Raw genomic sequence first — 21,752 nt, 5'->3', positions numbered from 1 at the left:
ATATGTATAGTCATTTATTTTTATACATGGTTATTATTTCTTTTTTTTAATAAATTAATTTTTATTGGTGTTCAATTTACCAACATACAGAAAAACACTCAGTGACATGGTTATTATTTCTGTTTATTTCTTCCAATAATTCATGGATCAGCAAACTAAAAGAGTCCTTGGGCCAAATCAAACCCGCTGTCTGTTTTTGTATGGCCTACATGCTAAGAATGGCTTTTACATTTTTAAATGGTTGAGGAAAAAAAAAAATAAATGGAAGAGTATCTTTGTGACATGCAAAAATCATATGAAATTTAAATTTCAGTGTCCATAATAAAATTTTATTGAAATACAGTCATGCTCATTTATTTATGTATTGTCTATGGCTCCTTTCACAGTGCAGCTAAGATATTTCAACAGAGACCATAAGATCCCCAAAGCCTAAAACATTTACTATCTGACCCTTTGCAGAAAAGTGTACCAACACTTACTTAGTATTCATTCAAGTTACCATCTGATGCCATTTCCCTTTAGCCTAAATAACTTCCATTATTAGGGTGCCCGGATGATTCAGTCGATTAAGTATCTGACTTTTGATTTCAGCTCAGGTCATGATCTCAGGGTCATGAGATTGAGCTCCATGTCAGGCTTAGTGCTGAGCGTGGAGCTCCCCTCACTGACTGCACACTTTCTCTAAAAAATTTAATAAAAAAATAGAGTTTTCTGATTAAAAATAAGAAATTCAATAATCATTTTTCATAGAATATGTATTATGATGACAAATTCCCTCAGATCGCTTTTATCTGAAAACATCTTTATTTTAGGCTCATTTTTTTTAAGGATTTTATTTATTCATGAGAGACACAGAGAGAGAGAGAGAGAGAGAGAGAGAGAGAGAGAGGGGGGCAGAGACACAGGGAGAGGGAGAAGCAGGCTCCATGCAGGGTGCCCGATCAATGTAGGACTCGGTCCCCGGACTCCAGGATCAGGCACCGGGCCAAAGGCAGGTGCTAAACCACTGAGCCACCCAAGGATACCTTAGGCTCATTTTTTAAGAATATTTTTGCTAACTGATAAACACTGTGGATAATACATTGTAGCAACACTAAATTCTGTTATGTTTTTCTGAAAACTTTGATGTTTCTCCTAACAGATGGTTAACTTGTCGGACCCAAACTAAAAATATAGAAATTTTGCCTGAAAGTTGGATTTTGTTTAGGGGTTGGGGGAGGCCAGCAGTGTTTTGGTTTATTTTAAGAGAGGGCAAGATTTTATTTTATTTATTTTATTTTATTTTATTTTATTTTATTTTTTTTTATTTTATTTTATTTTATTTTATTTTATTTTATTTTATTTTATTTTATTTTATTTTATTTTTTGAGGGCAAGATTTTAATTATGCTTTTTGGGTATCTTGCTGTCTCCCCTGCTTTAATAAAATAGATGTTAATCATATCATTATTCCCTTTATTTAATATGCCATATTTTCTCTTGCTTGCTTTCAAGATTTTCTCTTTATTTTTGGTATTTAGCAGTTTGCCTACAATGTTCCTAATAATGGCTTTCTTTTTTATTTATTCTACTTGGAAGTCACTAATCTTGGATCTCTAAGCCAGCTGTTTTTTGTTTGTTTGTTTGTTTTGTTTTGTTTTGTTTTTTAACCAAACAGGAAATGTTTTTGACCACGATTTCTTCAAATATTTCTTTGTCTCTTTCTCTCTCCCCTCTACCTGTGGGATTCCAACTAAGGCAGGAGCTATGCAGAGATACAAAAAGCCTTCTGTCAAAAAAGTAGCAAACTTGCAAATTTCACCCACTGCAGTTTTATCTTTCAAAGGCTGTCTCCCATTTGGTTTGCATGGCTTTGCTGACCAGCTTCCCTGCGTACTCACATCTGTCAGCCAGGTATGGCTGGCACAATTCATACTCTAACTTTGGGTTTTAGCTCTTTTAAGTTTTAGCTTACTCAGTTCCAGGATTTTCCTCCTAAAGTCCAAGTTGTTTCCCAATCCTCAACTTTGTTCTCTGATACCTCAAGCCAGTATGGTGGTGATTTTTCTATCCCTGGGGTAATCCGAGAAGCACCTTGTTCAGAAAGCCACAGATTCACAATTCTTATCCACTACTTACTTACTTCAAAGAATAAACTCTCCCTGATTTCTGCTTCTTTTTTGGTCTTAGTGTTTAGTCTTTTACCAGTGCTTTCAAATCATTTTGGTTTTTTAAAATTTCCTCCAAGTTTTATCATTGCTATCTGTGGAAAGGTTCATTCACCTTGCCAATTATCCATTACCTAAAGTAGTAGTCCCATGGTTTTTAAAAAAAAGTCTCCCAGACTTGAATTTGTAATTTTATACATTATAAAATGTTAATTATTGGTAGCACTATAATAGAAAATGGAATAAACTACCTAAAATAATGGAAAAGTTCCAAATTCTATAGATTTGCATATAAACACAGATAAATGTATAATTTCCTCATGCAGCCTATGTTGTACTTGGGTGCCTTCCTATTCTTTACAAAACTGGAATGCCAAAAAAAAAAAAATTGAATGCCTTCAGGACTGGTGCTGTCAGACTGAAGGTCACGAAAATCAACGAAACAAATAAATGACTTGCCAACTATTTAGAAGTTGAAAATAATTAATTTGAACTCCCAAAAAAGATTTGTAGGTGGTTTTAAATAATGTCTCATGGATTAAAAGATTTAGAAAAGGCAGATAAGTAATTAAAATGAAGACTTTGTATACCTTTTAGAAACAACAACAATAATTAATGTTAACACTTCAGGATGATCTTTTTAAAATGAAATACTTACCTTTGTTCTTTCTAAAATGAGAGAACATTTTAATTGTATTTTTCAAAATGCATCACACATTTTCTTATACCAAAACAGCAGAAATAAGAACTGAAGAAAGAATCCACAACATTTTGCTTTCAGAAATTCTATTTAACATTCTTTCACTTATAATTGGATACTAAAATTTCATGGAACTTTAATCACAAAACTGTGAAATTAACAAAGTAAATGTATGGTGATTTGTAAAAAAGCTCAAAATATAAGTAATTTAGGTCCATTATATGCAAATGCTGAGTTGGGCTTTGAGTATTCTGAAAGATCTATTTTCACTTAGCAGTAGCCAAATAACTATAATCCCACAGTAGGCAAAAGAATCATTTTCATTCAGAATGAGTATAACAAATAGAAAAGAGGAAATGGAAACCAAGGGCATCTTTTCACACTAATTTTATTTAAAAAAAAGAATATCCACTATGATTCTCATTCTTCCTTAAGCCAAAACATTAATGAGGTGGCTTTGCTCCAAATCAGACAGTAAAGTCTGATAGAACTGCAATCAAACTAAGTGGATTAAGCAATGTTACACAAAAGCAACACTGCTGATGTTGAAATTCAAGCATAAGCAAACATAAAAATCAGCCAAAATTAGAAAGGGGCAGAGGAAACTTTTGGCAGTATTGTATATGGTAATTAGCTAGATTGTGTTAATGATTTCACAAATGAATATATATGTCAAAACTTACTCTATGCTTTTACAAGCAATTTTACCTCAATTAGATTTCAATAAAGCTTTTTAAAAAAATTAGGAAAAAAATCGTAACTCATTTTTAACCATCACTCAGCTACTTTAAAGACAAAACTGGAAACTAATTCAGAACCTAAAACCAAGTATAATTAACAACCTAAGGATCACAGGCAAATACTCATCCAAGTTCAAAGAAGAGGTATATCAACTTTTTCCAAAAAAATATAGTTTCAATGGAAATATCCTAAGACTGATCATAGGATTATGTCGGTCACATTGCCTATGCAATTTATGTCCCACCCTGGTGCAGAATGCTCCTGGTTTCCATTTCCAAACAGATATGTGATGACACAGAGTTTATCAGGATTTGCAGCCTTACTGTACTTCTCTTCCTTGCACCTCTGCAGAATCTCTAAGCTCCTCTGGTGGACTGGGTGTTGGAGAAAGCTAAAACTATCCATACTTTTCAAAATTGCACATGGCGCTGTATCATCATGTCCTTAGGAAGCAAATGAAAAACAAAAAATGGAGAAAAGAAAAAGATATTATATAAGCCCAAACCAATAGATAATCAAGGACAATGCTGCCAACTATCTTAAGAATATGTAAAAATGTATCAAAAGTAATATGGGTTAAATGTGTATAACTTTTTAAAATTGACTTGAGGAAATTACACAAAAATAAAAGGAAAACATAGAGGACTTTTTTAGGTATTCAAAGTACCTCATTCAGGTCTGAAAGTGTGAGTTAATATTAAAAATTTCTGATTTAAAATAGTAGGGAAATTTCAAAACAATTTGTATGGTTATTCTTTTGTAACAGACCCATTTTTATCAGGTCTGAAATATAATTAGCATATAGTTGGCAACAATGCAAGGAACAATGATGGAACACCAAAGAGAAATATACCCAAATCAATTTACCAAAAGTTAAATAATTCTTTCACAAATTTTGCAATTTACCACACTTGTAGGAATTCCAACAAGTGTGTCAATGTTTAAAGAGCAAGAAGAAAAGCACCACAGAGCAGGAAAACCCAGCAGCACTTTGGTATTTATAAATCTGGAAAGAAAGTTGGAAAATGTACCTCACCACCACTTAGTCAAGTGAGAAAGAATCAACTATGGTGGGAAAGGGAAGAGAGCATGTTTAAGTAAGAATCAAAGCCCTAGATAAGTGCTACTGAAACAGTGAGTCACTCTAGCAATAAAGAGGATTGGGGGTCGGTCAGTACCATTAATATTAGCAACACATGGATGTAAAAGAGAATAGGCATCTCCAGGATTGGGGGTAGGTGGACATTAAGTATCATTTACTCAAAGAATATCTCTGGAATTAGGACATTTAATTCAAATTTGTGTAGGTTTGCCTTAAAAAAAACAGGGGGCGGGGGGAGTTTAACAACAGGCAGAGATAAAGGAAGCAACAATGAATAAAGTTTCATTAGTGCATTTTACTGTGTAATTAGAAATGAGATACTACCTATGAATAGTTCTCAATGCAGAATTATTTAAAAAGTTAAATAGAGGCAGACAGTTCAGTGAGGTTTGCAAAGCATGGTTTAGTCTAACTATAATTCCTTAAACTAGATGACTGGATCCAGAGACTAAGCACATACATTTTAGCTAAGAAAATAGAATCTTATGATATATCAGATAATAATGTAAATAGTAGGGTTTTTTTTTAAAAAAGTAGATTTGAAAATTATTTTCATATCCAATATTTTTAAAGTAGTCTAATAAACATGATCTCATTCATCCAATGTGGAGAGCTCACAGCTACAAATTTTCAATGTTTCAAAAAGACACAAATATTATCAAGTTACCCATCATTTCTTAGTCAAATATCTCAGTAAAAATATTCTGTGCTGGGACATCTGTGTGGCTCAGTGATTGAGCATCTGTCTTTGGCTCAGGTTGTGATCCCAGAGTCCTGGGATAGAGTCTTCCATCAGGCTCCCTGCAGGCTGCCTGTTTCTCCCTCTGCCTATGTCTCTGCCTCTGTGTGTGTGTGTGTGTCTCTCATGAATAAATGAATGAAATTAAAAAAAAAATTCTGTGTCCATTATCAGTAATCCTGATGGGCCGCTTGATGAAAGAATGCATAGACTCAGATTAGCCTATACTTGGTTAGTTGGTGGTGCTGGTAGAAGGGGACCATTGGAGGGAAAAAAAAAAAAAGACACTGGTAAGTTCTATTTATACCCTATCCAAATTGTAATTTTAAAGAGTTATCACCAGACTTTTAGGCTATCTTGATAATCTGCCAATCAGAAATAATTTTAAGGAAATTATAGTATTAAAATGTTTTATGTAAAAGTTCAGGATATTAAATATACTAAATTAGTAAGCAGTTTGAAGAAATCACTTGACATTACTACAGCCACTGCACTCTTTTATTTAACAAATTGTAGTAATGCCATTTGGATATGTGTAATTTTGTATTTGTGATTATTTTATCTATTATCATCATACCTACCTTATTTTTTTTTAACTTCTGTTCTTTCATTCTGCTTTCTATGCCTTCTTTTAACTCATTATTTTAGACTATAATATTATTTCCAAAACTTAAACTGCTCTTCCTCCCGTTTGCTGTAACAACTCCCTATTAAGGTGGTTAGGTTTCCTAGGATGGTTTATAAGCACATTTTCAGTGAGGGTTATTGTGCAAGGAGTCTCATACTCTTAAAAGACATAATAGTGTTGGTTTATGCTAGTTCCTGGTCTAGTTTTGCTACATTCTTAGCCTGGGATTAATGCACCAAAAAGATACCATAAATTCATACCCCATAGCTATGCATGATAAAGATTAACAGGGCACACTGATTTTTTTTTTAAAGGTAACTTAAGAAAAATCTATCTGAGGTCTAATACAGATTGCTAAGGTCCTTCCTGTTTCTCTGCTCAAGGCCAATGGCAGAAATTTTCAATTATCTTTTCAGTGACAGAAAAGTCCAAGCTCTTTAAAGATATGTCACCACATAACAGAATTCAATCCTAGCTGCTCATTCAAACCTTAAGGCATGGGGATCCCTGGGTGGCTCAGCGGTTTAGCGCCTGCCTTTAGCCCAGGGCGTGATCCTGGAGACTCGGTATCGAATCCCACATCGGGCTCCCGGCATGGAGCCTGCTTCTCCCTCTGCCTGTGACTCTGCCTCTCTCTCTCTCTCTCCGTCTATGATGAATAAATAAATAAATAAATCTTTAAAAAACAAACAAACAAACAAACAAACAAACCTTAAGGCATGTCTCTGATCCTAAAGCAGTTTCTGTAATGCCAACTCCCAGCCCTTAATGGCCATTAAGGATATATCTCACACATGGTAACATCCACCAATTTCACATGTGATGAGCTTAAACAAGTATTTACATCCATGTAGTCTTCAATCAAGATGTAAATATCTCAGTAAGTTATTTCATCTCCTTCATAGCCTTTGCAGAAGCAATCAAGTTATGGTTTCTATCACTATATATTATTTTGTCTGCTCTTAAACTACATGAAATCATATACTATGCATCCTTTCATATCTGGCTTTTTTTGCTCAATATTTTTATAACTCATTATGATACCCATTATGAAAATCAGTAGTTCTGTTCTTTTTTACTGCAGAATGTTACACAGTAGGAATGTATCACAACTTGGTTACCCTTTCTTCCTGGTGGATTTTTGGGTGTTTCCAACAGGGGGCTATTAAGAATAAAGACACTATGGAGCATTCTTTTTTGGGTTTGTGTATAACTGTTCCATTGAAATATAAACAACAACAAAAAAGAAATATAAACCACATACTATACAATTCACCTATTTAAAGTGTACAATTCAATTTTTAGTATAATTCCCAAAGACTGCTGAACCATCACCACAATCAATTTTAGAATACCTTTTTTTTTTTATTTTTTTTTATTTTATTTATGATAGTCACACAGAGAGAGAGAGAGGCAGAGACACAGGCAGAGGGAGAAGCAGGCTCCATGCACCGGGAGCCCGACGTGGGATTCGATCCCGGGTCTCCAGGATCGCGCCCTGGGCCAAAGGCAGGCGCCAAACCACTGCGCCACCCAGGGATCCCTAGAATACCTTTAATATACCAAAAAGAAAACCCATCCTCATTATCTCCCAGCTTGCCTACTCCAGCCCAAGGCAAACAGTAATCTACATTCTCCCTCTACAGATTTGCCTATTCTAGACATTTCACATAAATGCAATCAGACATTTGTGATTTGTAATACATGCAATATGTGGCTTTTTGTGTCTGACTTCTTTCAGTTAACAAAATGCTTTCAAGTTTCATTCATGTTATAGAATGTACTAATACTTCATTCCTTTATATGGCAAAATTTACTCCACAGTAGCTGTATAACCACATTTTGTTTATCCATCCAACAGCTGATGGACATTTAGGTTGTTTCCAGCTTTTGGCTTTCAGGAATAATGTTGCTAGGAATACTGTGTACAAGTTTTGGTTTGAACACCCATTTTCAATTTTGAGGGGCATCTACCTAAGAGTGGAATTGCAGGATAATATGTAACTATGATGAAGTTTAACAAAGAGGTTGCAGTATTTTACATGTCCACCAACAGCATACAAGGTTTCCAATTTCTCCACAGCTTTATCAATATCTGTTATTACTTATCTTTTCTTACTGTAGCCATCCTAGTAAAAGTGATGTGGTATTCACAATGGTTTCCATGTGCATTTCCCTGATGACAAATGGTGTTGAGCGTCTTTTCATGTGTTTGACTATGCATATCTTTTTTGAAGAAATATCTTTTAAGAACCTTTGCTTGTTTTTGGACTGGGCTATTAGTTTTATATTATTAAGTTATGGGAGTCTGTATATATTCTACATACCAGTTCTTGATCATGATTTACAAACATTTTCTCTTATTCTGTAAGTTGTCATTTCACTTAATATGTCCTTTGGGGACAACATTCATCCATTTCTGCTTTGGCTGCTTATGCTTTAGGTGTCATATTAAAGAATCTATTGGTATAATATATATAATGTAATAACATTTCTGGATTCCTTTATATGGGTTTTAGAATTAGCTTGTCAATTTCTGTATAAAAGTACCTGAGGTTTTTCACAGAGACTATGTTGAACCTGTAGATCAAGTATTAACATCTTAAGGCTTCTAATGCATGGACACAGGATATCTTCCCATTCATTTAGGTATTTTTCAAATTTCTTTCAACAGTGTTTTACAGTTTTCAGTGAGCAAGTCTTGTACTTACTTTGTTAAATTCATTAATAAATATTTTATATTTGTGGTGCTCCTGGAGCACTAACTTAATTTTGTTTTCAGGTTCTTTGCTAGTATGTAAAAACACAACTCATTCTGCATACCCATCTTGTGTCCTGCAACCTTAATGACCTCATTTATTACTTCTAATAGATTTTTGTCTGGATCCTTAGGATATCCTATACATAATATGTCGTCTGCAAAGAAAATGGTTTCTTCTTTTCCAATATAAATAGATGTCTTTTCTTTTTCTTGACTAATTGCTCTTACCAGAACTTCCAAGGAATGTTAAAAAGGCAAAAGCAGATATCCTTTTCTTATTTCTGATCTTGGGGGAAAAGCATTCAATCATTCACCACCAAGTATGACACAAGCTTTTGGTTTTTCACAGATACTCTTATTAAGATGAGGAAGTCCCCTTCTATTCCATTTGTTCATTGTTTTTATAATTTAAAAATGAGAAAGTGTTAGCTTTAAATACTTCATTTATGAGGTGATGATGTGATTTTTGTATTACACTTATTTGTCTTTTTTTAAGTTAAAATAATCTTCATTCCTGGGTAAATTCTACTAGATTGTGGTACATAATTCTTTTTACATATTGCTGGATTTGGCTTGCTAGAATTTTGCCACAGGTTTTTGTTGGGAGATATTGGTTTACTATTTTAATTTTTGTGAAGTCTTGTCTGGTATTCCAGGTAATACAGACCTCGCAGGATGAGAGTATTCCTTTATCTTCCATTCTTTGGAAAAGTTTATGAAGTTTTGGTGTTAATTCTTCTTGAAGTTTTTGTTAGGATTCATCTGCGAATTCACTGTTCCCTGGCTTTGCTTTGTAGAAGCTTTTTGTTGTTGTTGTTGTTACTAATTCAGTCTCTCTTGTTATAGGAGCTGGAGTTGGTTGCTTGCACCTTTCTAGGAATTTGTCCATTTCAACTAGCTTCTAATTTGCTGCCATATGAGTAGTGTAATCCTTTCCAAAAATTAGTAATTTGAGTCTTCTCCTTTTCTTGATCTACCTCAAGGTTTCTCAATTTATCTTTTCAAAGAACCTACCTTTGGTTTTATTTGTTTTCTTTACTGATTTCTATTCTCTATTTCAGATCCACTCTTTACTATATTCTTCTTATTCCTTGCTTTGGGTTTATTTCCCTCTTTTTCTAAAATCTTAAGGTAGAGCATTAGGTTATTGATTTGAGATCTTCCTCCTTTTTACTAGAGCTATTTTGAAGCTATAAATTTCCCTCTAAGCATTGTTTCAGCTGCATCCCATTAAGTTTTAGTGTATATTTTTTTCCATTCATCTCAATCTGTTTTCTAATTTCCATTGTGATTGCTTCCTTGACCCACTGGTAATTAAGAAATGTGTTGCTGAGTTTCCATATATGTCTAATTCATGGTATTTTTGTTCCTCTATTCTTTCATTACTTTCTTCTTCTATATTAAACAGACATTTTCTAGTACATTCTTACTTTTTTTGTCATTTATTTCACCGTATTATTTTTTAGTTATTTTCTTAACAAACACCAAAGGAATTATACTTAGCATCTTATAACAATTGAGTCTGGATTTAAAATTACTTAATTCCAACAGCACATAAAAATGTTTCTCTTATATAGCTCCATTCTTTTCCTCCTCCTTTATGTTGCTGCTGTCATACAAATTACACCCTTAAAACGTCACACCCATCAACAGAGTTTTACAATTACTGCTTTGTATGGTTGTCTTTTAAATCGGATTGGAGAAAAAAGTTACAAAATATAAAAAATATATTCATACAATACTTTATATTTAATATTATAGTTGCCTTCAATGACAGTTTATTATTTCATGTGCTTTCAAGTACTGTCTAGTTTCCTTTCATTTCAACCAGAAAAACTCACGGTGGTAATTCTTACAGGGCTGATCAGATAGTAATAGTTGCTCAGGGTTTGTTTATCCATGAATGTCTTAATTACACCATCACTTTGAAGGGAAGTTTTGTTGAATAAAGAATTCTTTTATTTATTTAAGTTCAATTAATATAGTGTAGTATTAGTTTCAGAGGTAGTCAGTGATTCATCAGTTTTATATAATACCCAGTGCTCATTACAGCATGTGCCCTCTTTAATGTTCATCACCCAGTTAACCCTCCCAAGCCCCTCCCCTCCAGCAACCCTGTTTGTTTCCTATGATTAACCATTTCTTATGGTTTGTCTACCTCTCTGATTTCATCTTATTTTTCTCTCCTTTCCCCTATGATCCTCTGTTTTAATTCTACGTATGAGTAAGATCATATAATAACTGTCTTTCTCTGATGGACTTATCTTGCTTAGCATAACATCCTCTAGCTCCATCCACGTTGCTGCAAAGGGCAAGATTTCATTTTTGATGGCTGTGTAGTATTCCATTGTGTATATATAACAACTCTTCTTTATCTATCTATTGAAGGACATCTGGGATTTTTCCATAGTTTGGCTATTGTGGACACTGCTGCTATAAACACTGGAGTGCAGATGCACCTTTGGATCACTACATTTGTATCTTTGGGGTAAATACCTTGTAGTGCAATTGATGGGTTGCAGAGTAGCTCTATTTTCAACTTTTTGAGGAACCTCCATACTGTGTTCCAGAGTGGCTGCACCAGCATACATTCCTACCAACAGTGTAACAGGATTCCCCTTTTTCTGCATCCTTGCCAACAAGTCAGTTTCCTGACTTGTTATTTTTAGCCATTCTGACTGGTATAAAATAGTATCTCAGTAGTTTTGATTTGTGAATACAGAATTCTGATTGACTCTCCTTTATCTTCCTGCACTTTAAATATGTCCAGTATTGCCTTCTAGCCTCAATGGTTCCTGATGAATCAACTGTCAATCTTGTTGCGATTACTTTATACATGAATTACTTCTCTCCTCCTGCTTTCAACATTTTCTATCTCAGGATAATTTAATTATGATGCATCCAAGTTTGGATCCCTTGTAGTTTGCTGAACTTCTTAGATATATAGATTTGTCTTCTCAAATGTCAAGAGTTTTTGGCCATTATTTCTTCAAATATTCTTACTACCCCTTTTTCTGTCTTTCTGGACTGCCAAAAATTGGGGTGCTTTATGGTGTCCCACAGGTCTAAAAGCTCTGTTCATTCTTTCTTTTTTAAGATCTTATTTATTTGACAGAGAAAGAGAAAGTACAAGTAGGCAGAGTGGTAGGCATAGGGAGAGGGAGAAGTAGGCTCCCCATTGAGCAGAGAGCCCAACGTGGGGCTCAATCCTAGGACCCTGGGATCATGCCCTGATCCAAAGGCAGACACTTAACTGACTGAGCCACCCAGGATCCCCTCTGCTCATTCTTACTCATTCTTTTTTCTCTCTGTTCCTTAAAATGGATAATTTCAACTCATCTGTCTTCAAGTTCATGGATCCTGGCCTCTGCCTCTTCAAGTCTGTTGCTGATCTCTTCTAGTGAATTTCTCATATATATATACATAAATTAATATTCTGTATTTGGTGAGACATTGTTCTCTTATTTTCCTTTAGTTCTTTAGATATGGTTGCCTTTGAACATATTTAAAATAGCTTAAAAGATTATATCTAATAAGTTAAAGGTCTGGCTTTCCTCAGCAATAGTTTCTATTGATTCCTTTTTTTTTTCACATATATGGGCTTTACCTTTTTCTTTTTTGCATGTCTCATAATTCTGTGTAGACAAACAGGTATTTAAAAATTGTAACGGACAGCAACTCTGGAAATCAGATTCTTTCTTGTCCCCAGGATTTGCTGTTTGATGTTATTGTTGCTATTGTTTAGGACTTTCCTGAACTAATTCTGTAAAGTTTGCTAGCTGACCAGACAAATCATTACTATTTCTTATTTTACCTCCCAGCAGGGCCACTATGTAGCTCACTCAGACTGCCAATTATACAACTCCACTAAGAACATTTTAAAGTTTTCTGATCACCATAATATACATTATGTAATTGTAACAAATTTATTCTTGAAAAGAATAGTTAAATTGAATTAGTTTTTATTTAAAAGCCTTAAATGGGGATGCCTCGGTGGCTCAGCAGTTGAGCGTCTTTGGCTCAGGGTATGATCCTGGGATCTGGGATCAAGTTCCACATCGAGCTCCCTGCGTGGAGTCTGCTTCTCCCTCTGCCTATGTCTCTGCCTCTCTCTCTCTCTCTCTCTCTCTCTCTCTGTGTGTGTGTCTCTCATGAATAAATAAAATCTTTTAAAAAAATAAAAATAAAATAAACTTACATGGCACTGAGTCCCTTAATTTGGAAGGCTATAAAAAAAGTCAGAAACTAGGTTTGCTTGGTATAAATTGTGCTTGTGTGGCTTGATGAAGAAAAGGAATGTCAAGGAATTCCATAAGAAAAATCCAAGATTTTTTAAATTTACTACCAGGGTATTTATTAGCAATTTAGCCAGCAAATTTAAACTTTTTTTTATAAATTTAAATTTAAAAAATAAATTTAACATTGAGTGGTATATCTTGGCAAATTGAATTTAAACAAAAAATTCTTTAAAATTTTGAAGTATTTTATAAAGATACTCTCAAAGGAACTGAAAATATATTGTATGTCTGCAGTCTACAGCTTCTTTCTTCATTAAAGTATTATCTCTGACTTTCTATTCTCATTCAAAATGTGAACTTGACTACCTTCTGCCTTCCATATATTCTACTTCTACTTAAATAATCTCTAATTCCTATTTCATTTTCATGCCTGCATACTATTTATGGTCATTAAACATTCTGAATCTACTATTTATCCATTTTCACAATTATTGTTAGGTTTTATTTTGCAATGCTACAATTTTCTTATTTTATGGCATCCTTATATCCTAAATCCATCAGAGAACAGTAGGTGGTGAGAGATATAGATGAAGCAAAAATGCTAAATACTGGCACTGACAGCAATATACTATAATACAATTATTTCCTGTAACAAATCTGTTCATCACTGCCTCAAAATACAAATGAATTATTGTTTTTTTTTTCTTGACAAAAAGTGAAACTTAAAGTTTATCCAATGAGACTTCTGGGTTGTTGGTAATATTCTACTTCTAAATCTAGGTGGTAGTTCCAGGATGTTTCCACTTTGTGGTAATTTTACTGAACTATATATTTTTGGGGGCACACTTTTCTATATGTATGTTATATCAAACATATTCAAAAAGTCTATTATATGGATGCTGTATGCTAGCCAGAAAGAAAACCTAGATTACAAAACAAGAAGAATCTAGAAATGGTCAAAGTAGAAATAACACAGTATCATTCTATTGATCATTAATAACATTGTATCTTTGTATCAACTGATAATAATAAACATACAACTATCTTTCACATATAATATTTTAAATGTCAAAGGAACACACAAACAATGTGAATAATCTTTACAGAAAGCAGTGTTTTCAATAGTAAATACAAGAAAAGTTTCTTCTCTTAGTTATATCTTAACAGGATACTTAGCAATCTTTAAAGTTTTCAAAATTGATAAATTCATTGTAATAAACAAAAATGTGTCTTAAATTAAAACTTTTCCTTAAAGCTTTTTACAAAGAGAGTCTCTCAGAAATAATTCTGTAAAGGCAAAGCAGGTTTAATTAATAAATAAATAAAAATTAAATATTCCTTTGATTTAAAAAAAAAAAACTATTTCTCCCTATCTACAAAAGCCCAGTTAATACATATTATAATCTGAAAAACAGAAGCAAAGTTCCATTAAGCTTTTTCCTCTCATTTTAGAAATACAATCTCCCAAATACATGTATTCATTTGAAATATGTAAAAGCTAAACTTAAAAGTTTTACTGCTCATACACATGCCAAAAAGCCAGAGAATTAAATCTGGGAGTCCTGAAAGCACAGATGTGCCCTAGTGCAGTTCTACTGAAGTTTCTCCAGACAGGACAATTATTTTAAATAGCTACATATATATTAGAAAATCCTTACTAGTGGCAATGGTCTAAGGCTAGAACTACAGAAAGCAACAGTGTGATTTCCATTAGGTAACAAGTGCTTATGAAGATGCCTTCCCACAGCCTATAAACTACGATATTTTATGATTTATGGGGATAGAGACACAGTGAAAGTATCCTGCCCCATTCCTTTCCAAATTTCAAAGTAAAATTTAATGAACTGAGTTAAGAATAGAAGGAAAAGAAAATTAACAGTCTTAAATAGATACATGCATTATTATCTGGCTTTGCCCACAGTTTGAAAAAAACCACTAATAGTCACAAAATCAGTCAAGGAAAGAAATGAAACTTGATTGATTACTGAAGTTAGCCTATCTCCACTAGACAACACTACCTCCATCCCAATTTTTCTATTCCCTGATTTATGTTGCCACATTAAATTATGTTTCATCTGTATAAAACCTATTACATAAAAAGAAAATAAAGGTATCAATATTTAAGTCTATATAAGTAAATGGTAAAGTATTATTTCATTCTTTGTTTAAAAAATTTACCAATGTCTTACTAAGTGCCTATTAAACATCAGGGCTTTATATACATTACTCCTCTCAGTATTTATTAATAAAAATGTACCAACACATATATACACACAATTCACTTAACTCGATCATATGAAGTATACTAGAACTAATCAGACCTCAAAATGATGTTAGGATATGGCTAAGAAGACAGAAGAGAACAAAATTATTATGTCTCTACTCCTTAAGAGGGGTAAATAATTAAAAGATGAAGTATGGGAGAATACTAATATCTACTGCTTACCAGTTTTTCTCTGAATGTGTCTTTTCCCAGCTTCCCTGAAAGCAATCACGGCTCTGAAAAAAGCTCTGAGAACTGCCCATCGGAAAACAGCTACAGGATCAATTCCAATCATCCCAGAGATAAATGCACTCTTGCTACTTCTTAGAAGAGCTACAATGTCAGGGCGCATATGATCTGTATTTTTTTCCCGGAAATCCTACATGAAAAAAGTACCAGTGTTATTTTTGAAAAAATTATTAAACCAAAAAGATAATGGGTGACATCTTTGAAAAGTAGCTAAAATAAGGACTTAGAAGCGATTTCTGTTCTAGGTAGCTAACTGGACCAGTTATCTTCTATAAAGTCCCATCCAACCCTAAAACTATTAAATTCTATAACACATTTAAATGACAGTGAATATTCTACAATTTTATTGCAACTTGTTAAATAGAGAGCCTCTCTGAAGGGGTATCATATAAAATGACCAGACAGCTGAATAACAAAAAGGAGCTGGACATAAGACAAGAAAAGAGTTCCACAGCACAGAGAACACGACACCTACTACCTATATAGGTGGCGATGAGTTGGACAAGTTAGGAGACAAGCAGTAAGACCAGGGTTTGAAACATTCTGGGCAAGGATGAGAGTGATGGAAGATTTGGCAAATAAATAGGTTATGTAAGCCTAAGTAAGGAGTTTGTGGATTTTACTCAAGTATAAAGGAAAGCCAATGGAAGCTACATGATTTTTTTTATAAATACCACTGGATGCTGCAGACGGAATGAATTTAGACAAAGAATTGAAAAAGGGAGACCAGCTATTGCAATATTCCAAATAAAAGCTAATGGTGACTTAGACTACATTGGTGGTAATAGATAAAGGGAAAATAGTTTTATTATATTTGGGATATGTTTTGGAAGTCAGGCAAAGAATTTGCTGGTGTGTTAGGGCATGGTGAGAGAATAAGGATATAACAAGATTAACAACTATATTTTTGGGTTTAAGTAACTAAGTGGAGGTGCCATACTGATATGGAGAAATCTAGAAAAACAGAGGTTTAGAGATAGGAAATGAGATCAAGAGATCAGTTTTGTGCAAGTGAAGATTAAAATGGTGAGGATAACAACAGTAGCAAGTAACATTTACTCAAAGGTTACTGTGACACTCTTCTAAGCATCTTATATGTGTTGTCTCATTTAAGCTCATTTCATCCACCTAACAACTCCTTGAGATGGATATTATTCCTATTTTATACATGAAGAAACTCAGTCATGGAGAGGTTAAGTATCTTGGCCCCTGTCACACAGTAAGCAGAACAGGGGATCAAAGAGGGCCACTCATAACCACTATACTCTATCTGCATACAGACATCAAGTAGGCAGATGAATATATGTGTCCGTGAGTCCTACACATACTTCAGAAAATACATGTATTACCTAAGGACTATAAATAAGCAGAACAAACCATCTGCCACTGAGGGATGGAGGGAATAAAATAGAAGAAAATGGGTTAAAATACCCCATAAAAAGACAAAGAGAACAAAAAGCTTACACTCATGGATGAAGATTCCAGACTGATATGTACAGTCTAGGCATTTGGCTATAACCACACCCAGATGAAAGGATTAAAAGTTGGTAAGTAAAATCATTCAGATTTGGTACCACTCCACAGAACAGCTCTAACTCAGAAGTCTATGAAAAGCATGCCTAGTATGATGTTTTCCAGAAGGCAGTTTGGACTCTTTTAGGGGTTTCCTTTCTTATTCTTTGTTCTCCTGGGAACAAGGGAAAAGGGGAAACAAGCCAAAAATCTTGGTCTTTGGCTTGTCCCTAAACACCCTTTGAGCAAAAGTATGTATCATAAAAGTTAGTAACTGATTAAGAATTTCTAAATCCAAATCACCACCACCAATATCATCAGCTAATACACATCAAGGGAAAATGTCAGGCACTAATTAAGCAATATACGTAACTTAACTTGTTCAATTCTAACAATTACTTAATAAAGCAGAATAATTATAAACCATACTTTACTGATAAGTAAATAGAAAGTAAAGAAGCTTGCCAAACAAAAGTCAAGCATAAGAAAGTACTACAGGAACTGAAACATGTGTCTGTTCTACACCAAAGACCATCCCATCCTATTAATACCTATACTGTACGAAAGTAAAATTCTAGAATTCTTTCCCATGATGACTGTCAAATGTTGATGGAGACCTTTTCCAAATGTACTGGTCTCATCTGTCTTCACATTTTCAGATTTCTAAGTATATTTCATAAACTAATCATACTCTTCTTGAAAATTTTCTCTTGGTTTCTATTAACAATATATTTTGGGATTTACTACTTTACTTACCTTTTATGCTGCCCATTCTTAGTCCCTACTGCTGGTTCCATATTTGAAATTCTTAGGGTCTTAGGGTCTGGTCTTACATACTCTTATAACTCAGTCATCTTACATCAGGTAATCTCAAAAACAGTAATGGCTTTAAACATTATCTATATGATGAGGTCCAAATTTCTATTTCTAGCTGAGATCCATTTGTGCATCATAAAGGTATCTCAAATTTAGAATGTATAAGATTAGTATTACTTAAAATGTTTAGAAGCATTCGCCAGTGAAACCATGTGGGCCTGGAATTTCCTTTGTGGGAAAGTTTCAACTGCTGATTCAAATTATTTAACAGAAATAGAAGTCTCAGGTTTTCCTGTAATTCTGATATCAGTTTTGATGATGTGTATTTTCCATGGAACTTTCCATTTAATCTATGTTGTCAAATTTCCATTTAATCTATGTTGGCAAAATATATTCAGATCCTTCTAATATCTGTTGAGCATGTAGTTAAGTCTCCTTTTTCGAGGCACCTGGATGGCTCAGTGGATGAACATCTGCCTTTGGTTCAGGTTGTGATCCCAGGGGTCTTGGGATTGAGTCCTGCATCAGGCTCCCTGCAGGGAGCCTGTTTCTCATTTTGCCTATGGCTCTGCCTCTCTCTGTGAGTCTCTCATTAATAAATAAGTAAAATCTTTAGGAAAAAAAAAGTCCCCTTTTTCTTTTCTGATTATCTGTATTTTTAAGTTTTTTTTTCTATTATAGATTATTCTCTATCATCTTTTGTTATTTTCTGTTATCTTTTCAAGGAACTAATTTTTGGCTTCGTTAATTTCTCTCTATATGTCTGCTTTCTATTGCATTAATTTCTAGTCTTCCCTTTATTATTTCCTTTTAATTTGGGGGGGGGGTTGATTTGCTGATCTTTTTTCAGCTTCTTGAAATGGAAGCTTAATCACTTTCAAACATTCTTCCTAATATATGCATTTAAACTTATAAATCATTGCTTTAAATGCATCCTACCAATTGCTACAGATTCTGCAAATTTTGGTATGTTGTATTTTCATTAATGCTCACTTTAATATTAGCATTGTGGGCAGCTCGGGTGGCTCAGCGGTTTAGTGCCACCTCCAGCCCAGGGAGTGATCCTGGAGACTCTGGATCGAGTCCCACATCAGGCTCCCTACATGGAACCTGCTTCTCCATCTGCCTATGTCTCTGCCTGCGTCTCTCTCTCTCTCTCTCTCTCTGCTTCTCCCTCTGCCTATGTCTCTGCCTGCGTCTCTCTCTCTCTCTCTCTCTCTCTGTGTGTATCTCATGAATAAATAAAATATTTTTAAAAATAAAATAAAATTAGCATTATAATTGTGATTTCTTTTTTGATTCATGGTTTACACAGAAGAATTATTTTTAATTTCTAAACAAAGACTGTCTACCTATCCTTATGACATGCCAAGTTGGTCAGTTTTCCATAATGCTGTTCAATTTTATTACTGATTTTGTGTCTTATTCAGTTAGTTACTAATTTTATATTATAAAATCTAAAATATTATAGATTTTAATATATAATCTACAACTAGATGGATTTTTCTAGTTCTACTTTTGTTCTCTCTTTGGTTTTTATATATTGAATCAAATCATTAGGTACATACAAGTTTTTTTTTTTTAAGATGTTATTTATTTATTCATGAGAAACAGAGAGAGAGGCAGAGACACAGGAAGAGGGAGAAGCAAGCTCCATGCAGGAGCCTGATGCGGAACTCAATCCCAGGACTCCAGGATCATGCCCTGGGCAGAAGGCAGGTGCTAAACCGCTGAGCCCCCAGGGATCCCCATAGTTAATACAACTTTTGAGGATTGTGTCTTCCTATCAAACTGGCCCCTTTTATTATTATGAAATGTGCCTCTTTATCTTTAATAATATTTCTTGACTTAAAGTTTACTTTGTGTGATAATAATTTATTTTAGTTTGGGTTTGCATGGCATATATTTTTCTATCCTTTTACTTTCTATATATATTTTTTTCCATCCTTTTACTTTCAACCTATCTGATAATAAGCATGAATAATCACAGGCCCAAGTGTATATATTGTATGATTCCATTTCTCTGAAATGTAATAACAAGTAAACTAAGGATAAATGAGGATAGTGGTTACCTCTAAGTGACGGAGAATGAGCTGGGAAGGGGCGTAACAGAAATCTGTACACTTTAGATTTATGCACCTCATTGTATGATTTTAAAACTCAGTTTTCTTGTTTTTATTTTTTTTTAATTTTTATTTATTTATGATAGGCACACAGAGTGAGAGAGAGAGAGAGAGAGGCAGAGACACAGGCAGAGGGAGAAGCAGGCTCCATGCACCGGGAGCCCGACGTGGGACTCGATCCCAGGCCTCCAGGATCGCGCCCTGGGCCAAAGGCAGGCGCTAAACCACTGCGCCACCCAGGGATCCCCTCTTGTTTTTATTTTAAACTGCATTTTTAAAATCTTTTTTTTAATTGAGATATAACTGACATGTAATGTATAAGGTGTACAATGTGTTGATTTGATACATTTTTATACTGCAATATGATTACCATTATAGCATTGGCTAATACCTCCATTGGGTCATATAATTATCATTTCTTTTCTGTGGTGAGAATATGTAAAATCTGTTATCGTGGAGACAAACCATAAGAGACTCCTAATCATAAGAAACAAACTGAGAGTCCCTGGAGAGGACAGATGTGGGGCGATGGGTAACTAGGTGATGGACAATAAGGAGGGCATATGATATAAACGCTGGGTATTATGTGACTGCTCAATCACTGACTTCTATCTCTGAAACCAATAATACATTATGTGTTAATTAAATGAATTTAAATAAAGAATTAAAATTTAGGGATGCTTTGCTCAGCAGCTGAGTGTCTGCCTTGGGCTCAGGACATGATCCTGGAGTCCCGGGATCAAGCCCTGCATTGGGCTTCCTGCATGGAGCCTGCTTTTCCCTCTACCTATGTCTCTGCCTCTCTCTGTGTGTGTCTTTCATGAATTAATAAAATCTTTTTTAAAAATTAAGAAAAATTAAAAATCTATAATATAATCATATAAGCTAATCAGACTGAAAAATCATCATGCATATACATATGGCAATGATTTTTTAATATGGTAGTATTTCATAATGAAAAATATATGTTGGGATGACTAGAAATATGTAAACAAATGTTTATATATAATATATAAATAAGTATGGTAGAATAAAATATTATGAAACCATTTCAGAGAAAATTGTATTTACAATATACATCAACAAGCTTAAGGAATATATAAAAATAAATATTATACTAAAATTAATATGGTATGCCTGGGTGACTCAGTGGGTAAGCGTCTGCCTTTGGCTCAGGTCATATTCCAGGGTCCTGGATCGAGTCCCACATCAGGCTCCCCATGGGGAATAAATAAAATCTTTAAAAATAAAATAAAATTAATATAAAACTATTTCCCAGAGGGACACCTGGGTGGCTCAGTGGTTTAGTGCCTGCCTTTGGCCCAGGGCATGATCCTGGGGTCCCAGGATCAAGTCCCACAGCAGGCTCCCTGCGTGGAGCCTGCTCCTCCCTCTGCCTGTGTCTCTGCCTCTCTCTCTCTCTCTCTCTCTCTCTCTCTCATGAATAAATAAATAAATAAAATATTAAAAAAAAATATTTCCCAGGAAATGTAATCAAAACTGAATGGTTTTTGTTTTTGTTTTTGTTTTTATTCATTATAGTCATAGAGAGAGGAGAGAGAGGCAGAGACACAGGCAGAGGGAGAAGCAGGCTCCATGCCAGGAGCCCGACGTGGGACTCGATCCCGGGACTCCAGGATCGCGCCTTGGGCCAAAGGCAGGCGCTAAACCACTTAGCCACCCAGGGATCCCCAAAACTGAATGGTTTTTATAAACATTTTGCTATTTTTGAAA

The 21,752-nt window shown here is 34.3% G+C and overlaps 1 protein-coding gene across 6 annotated transcripts in view; it reads right to left on the bottom strand.

Moving 5' to 3' along the window:
* MYO9A (myosin IXA) overlaps positions 1-21,752 on the bottom strand; it is a 271,647-nt gene that overhangs the window by 128,153 nt on the left and 121,742 nt on the right. For 5 of the 6 annotated variants that reach the window (XM_041746477.1, XM_041746479.1, XM_041746482.1 and 2 more), the window contains 2 exons: positions 15,502-15,697; positions 3,911-4,030 (listed from right to left, as the gene is read on the bottom strand). In XM_041746477.1, the coding sequence (XP_041602411.1) occupies positions 3,911-4,030; positions 15,502-15,697 (316 nt within the window). The remainder of the gene's footprint in view (positions 1-3,910; positions 4,031-15,501; positions 15,698-21,752) is intronic. The other variant, XM_041746481.1, reaches the window with a different exon arrangement.

Source organism: Vulpes lagopus, chromosome 2 (genome assembly GCF_018345385.1).
Source record: "Vulpes lagopus strain Blue_001 chromosome 2, ASM1834538v1, whole genome shotgun sequence".
In the NCBI taxonomy this organism is placed as follows: domain Eukaryota; kingdom Metazoa; phylum Chordata; class Mammalia; order Carnivora; family Canidae; genus Vulpes; species Vulpes lagopus.
Note: the sequence above shows the minus strand (reverse complement) of the source record. Positions and strands in the feature narration are given on the sequence as shown.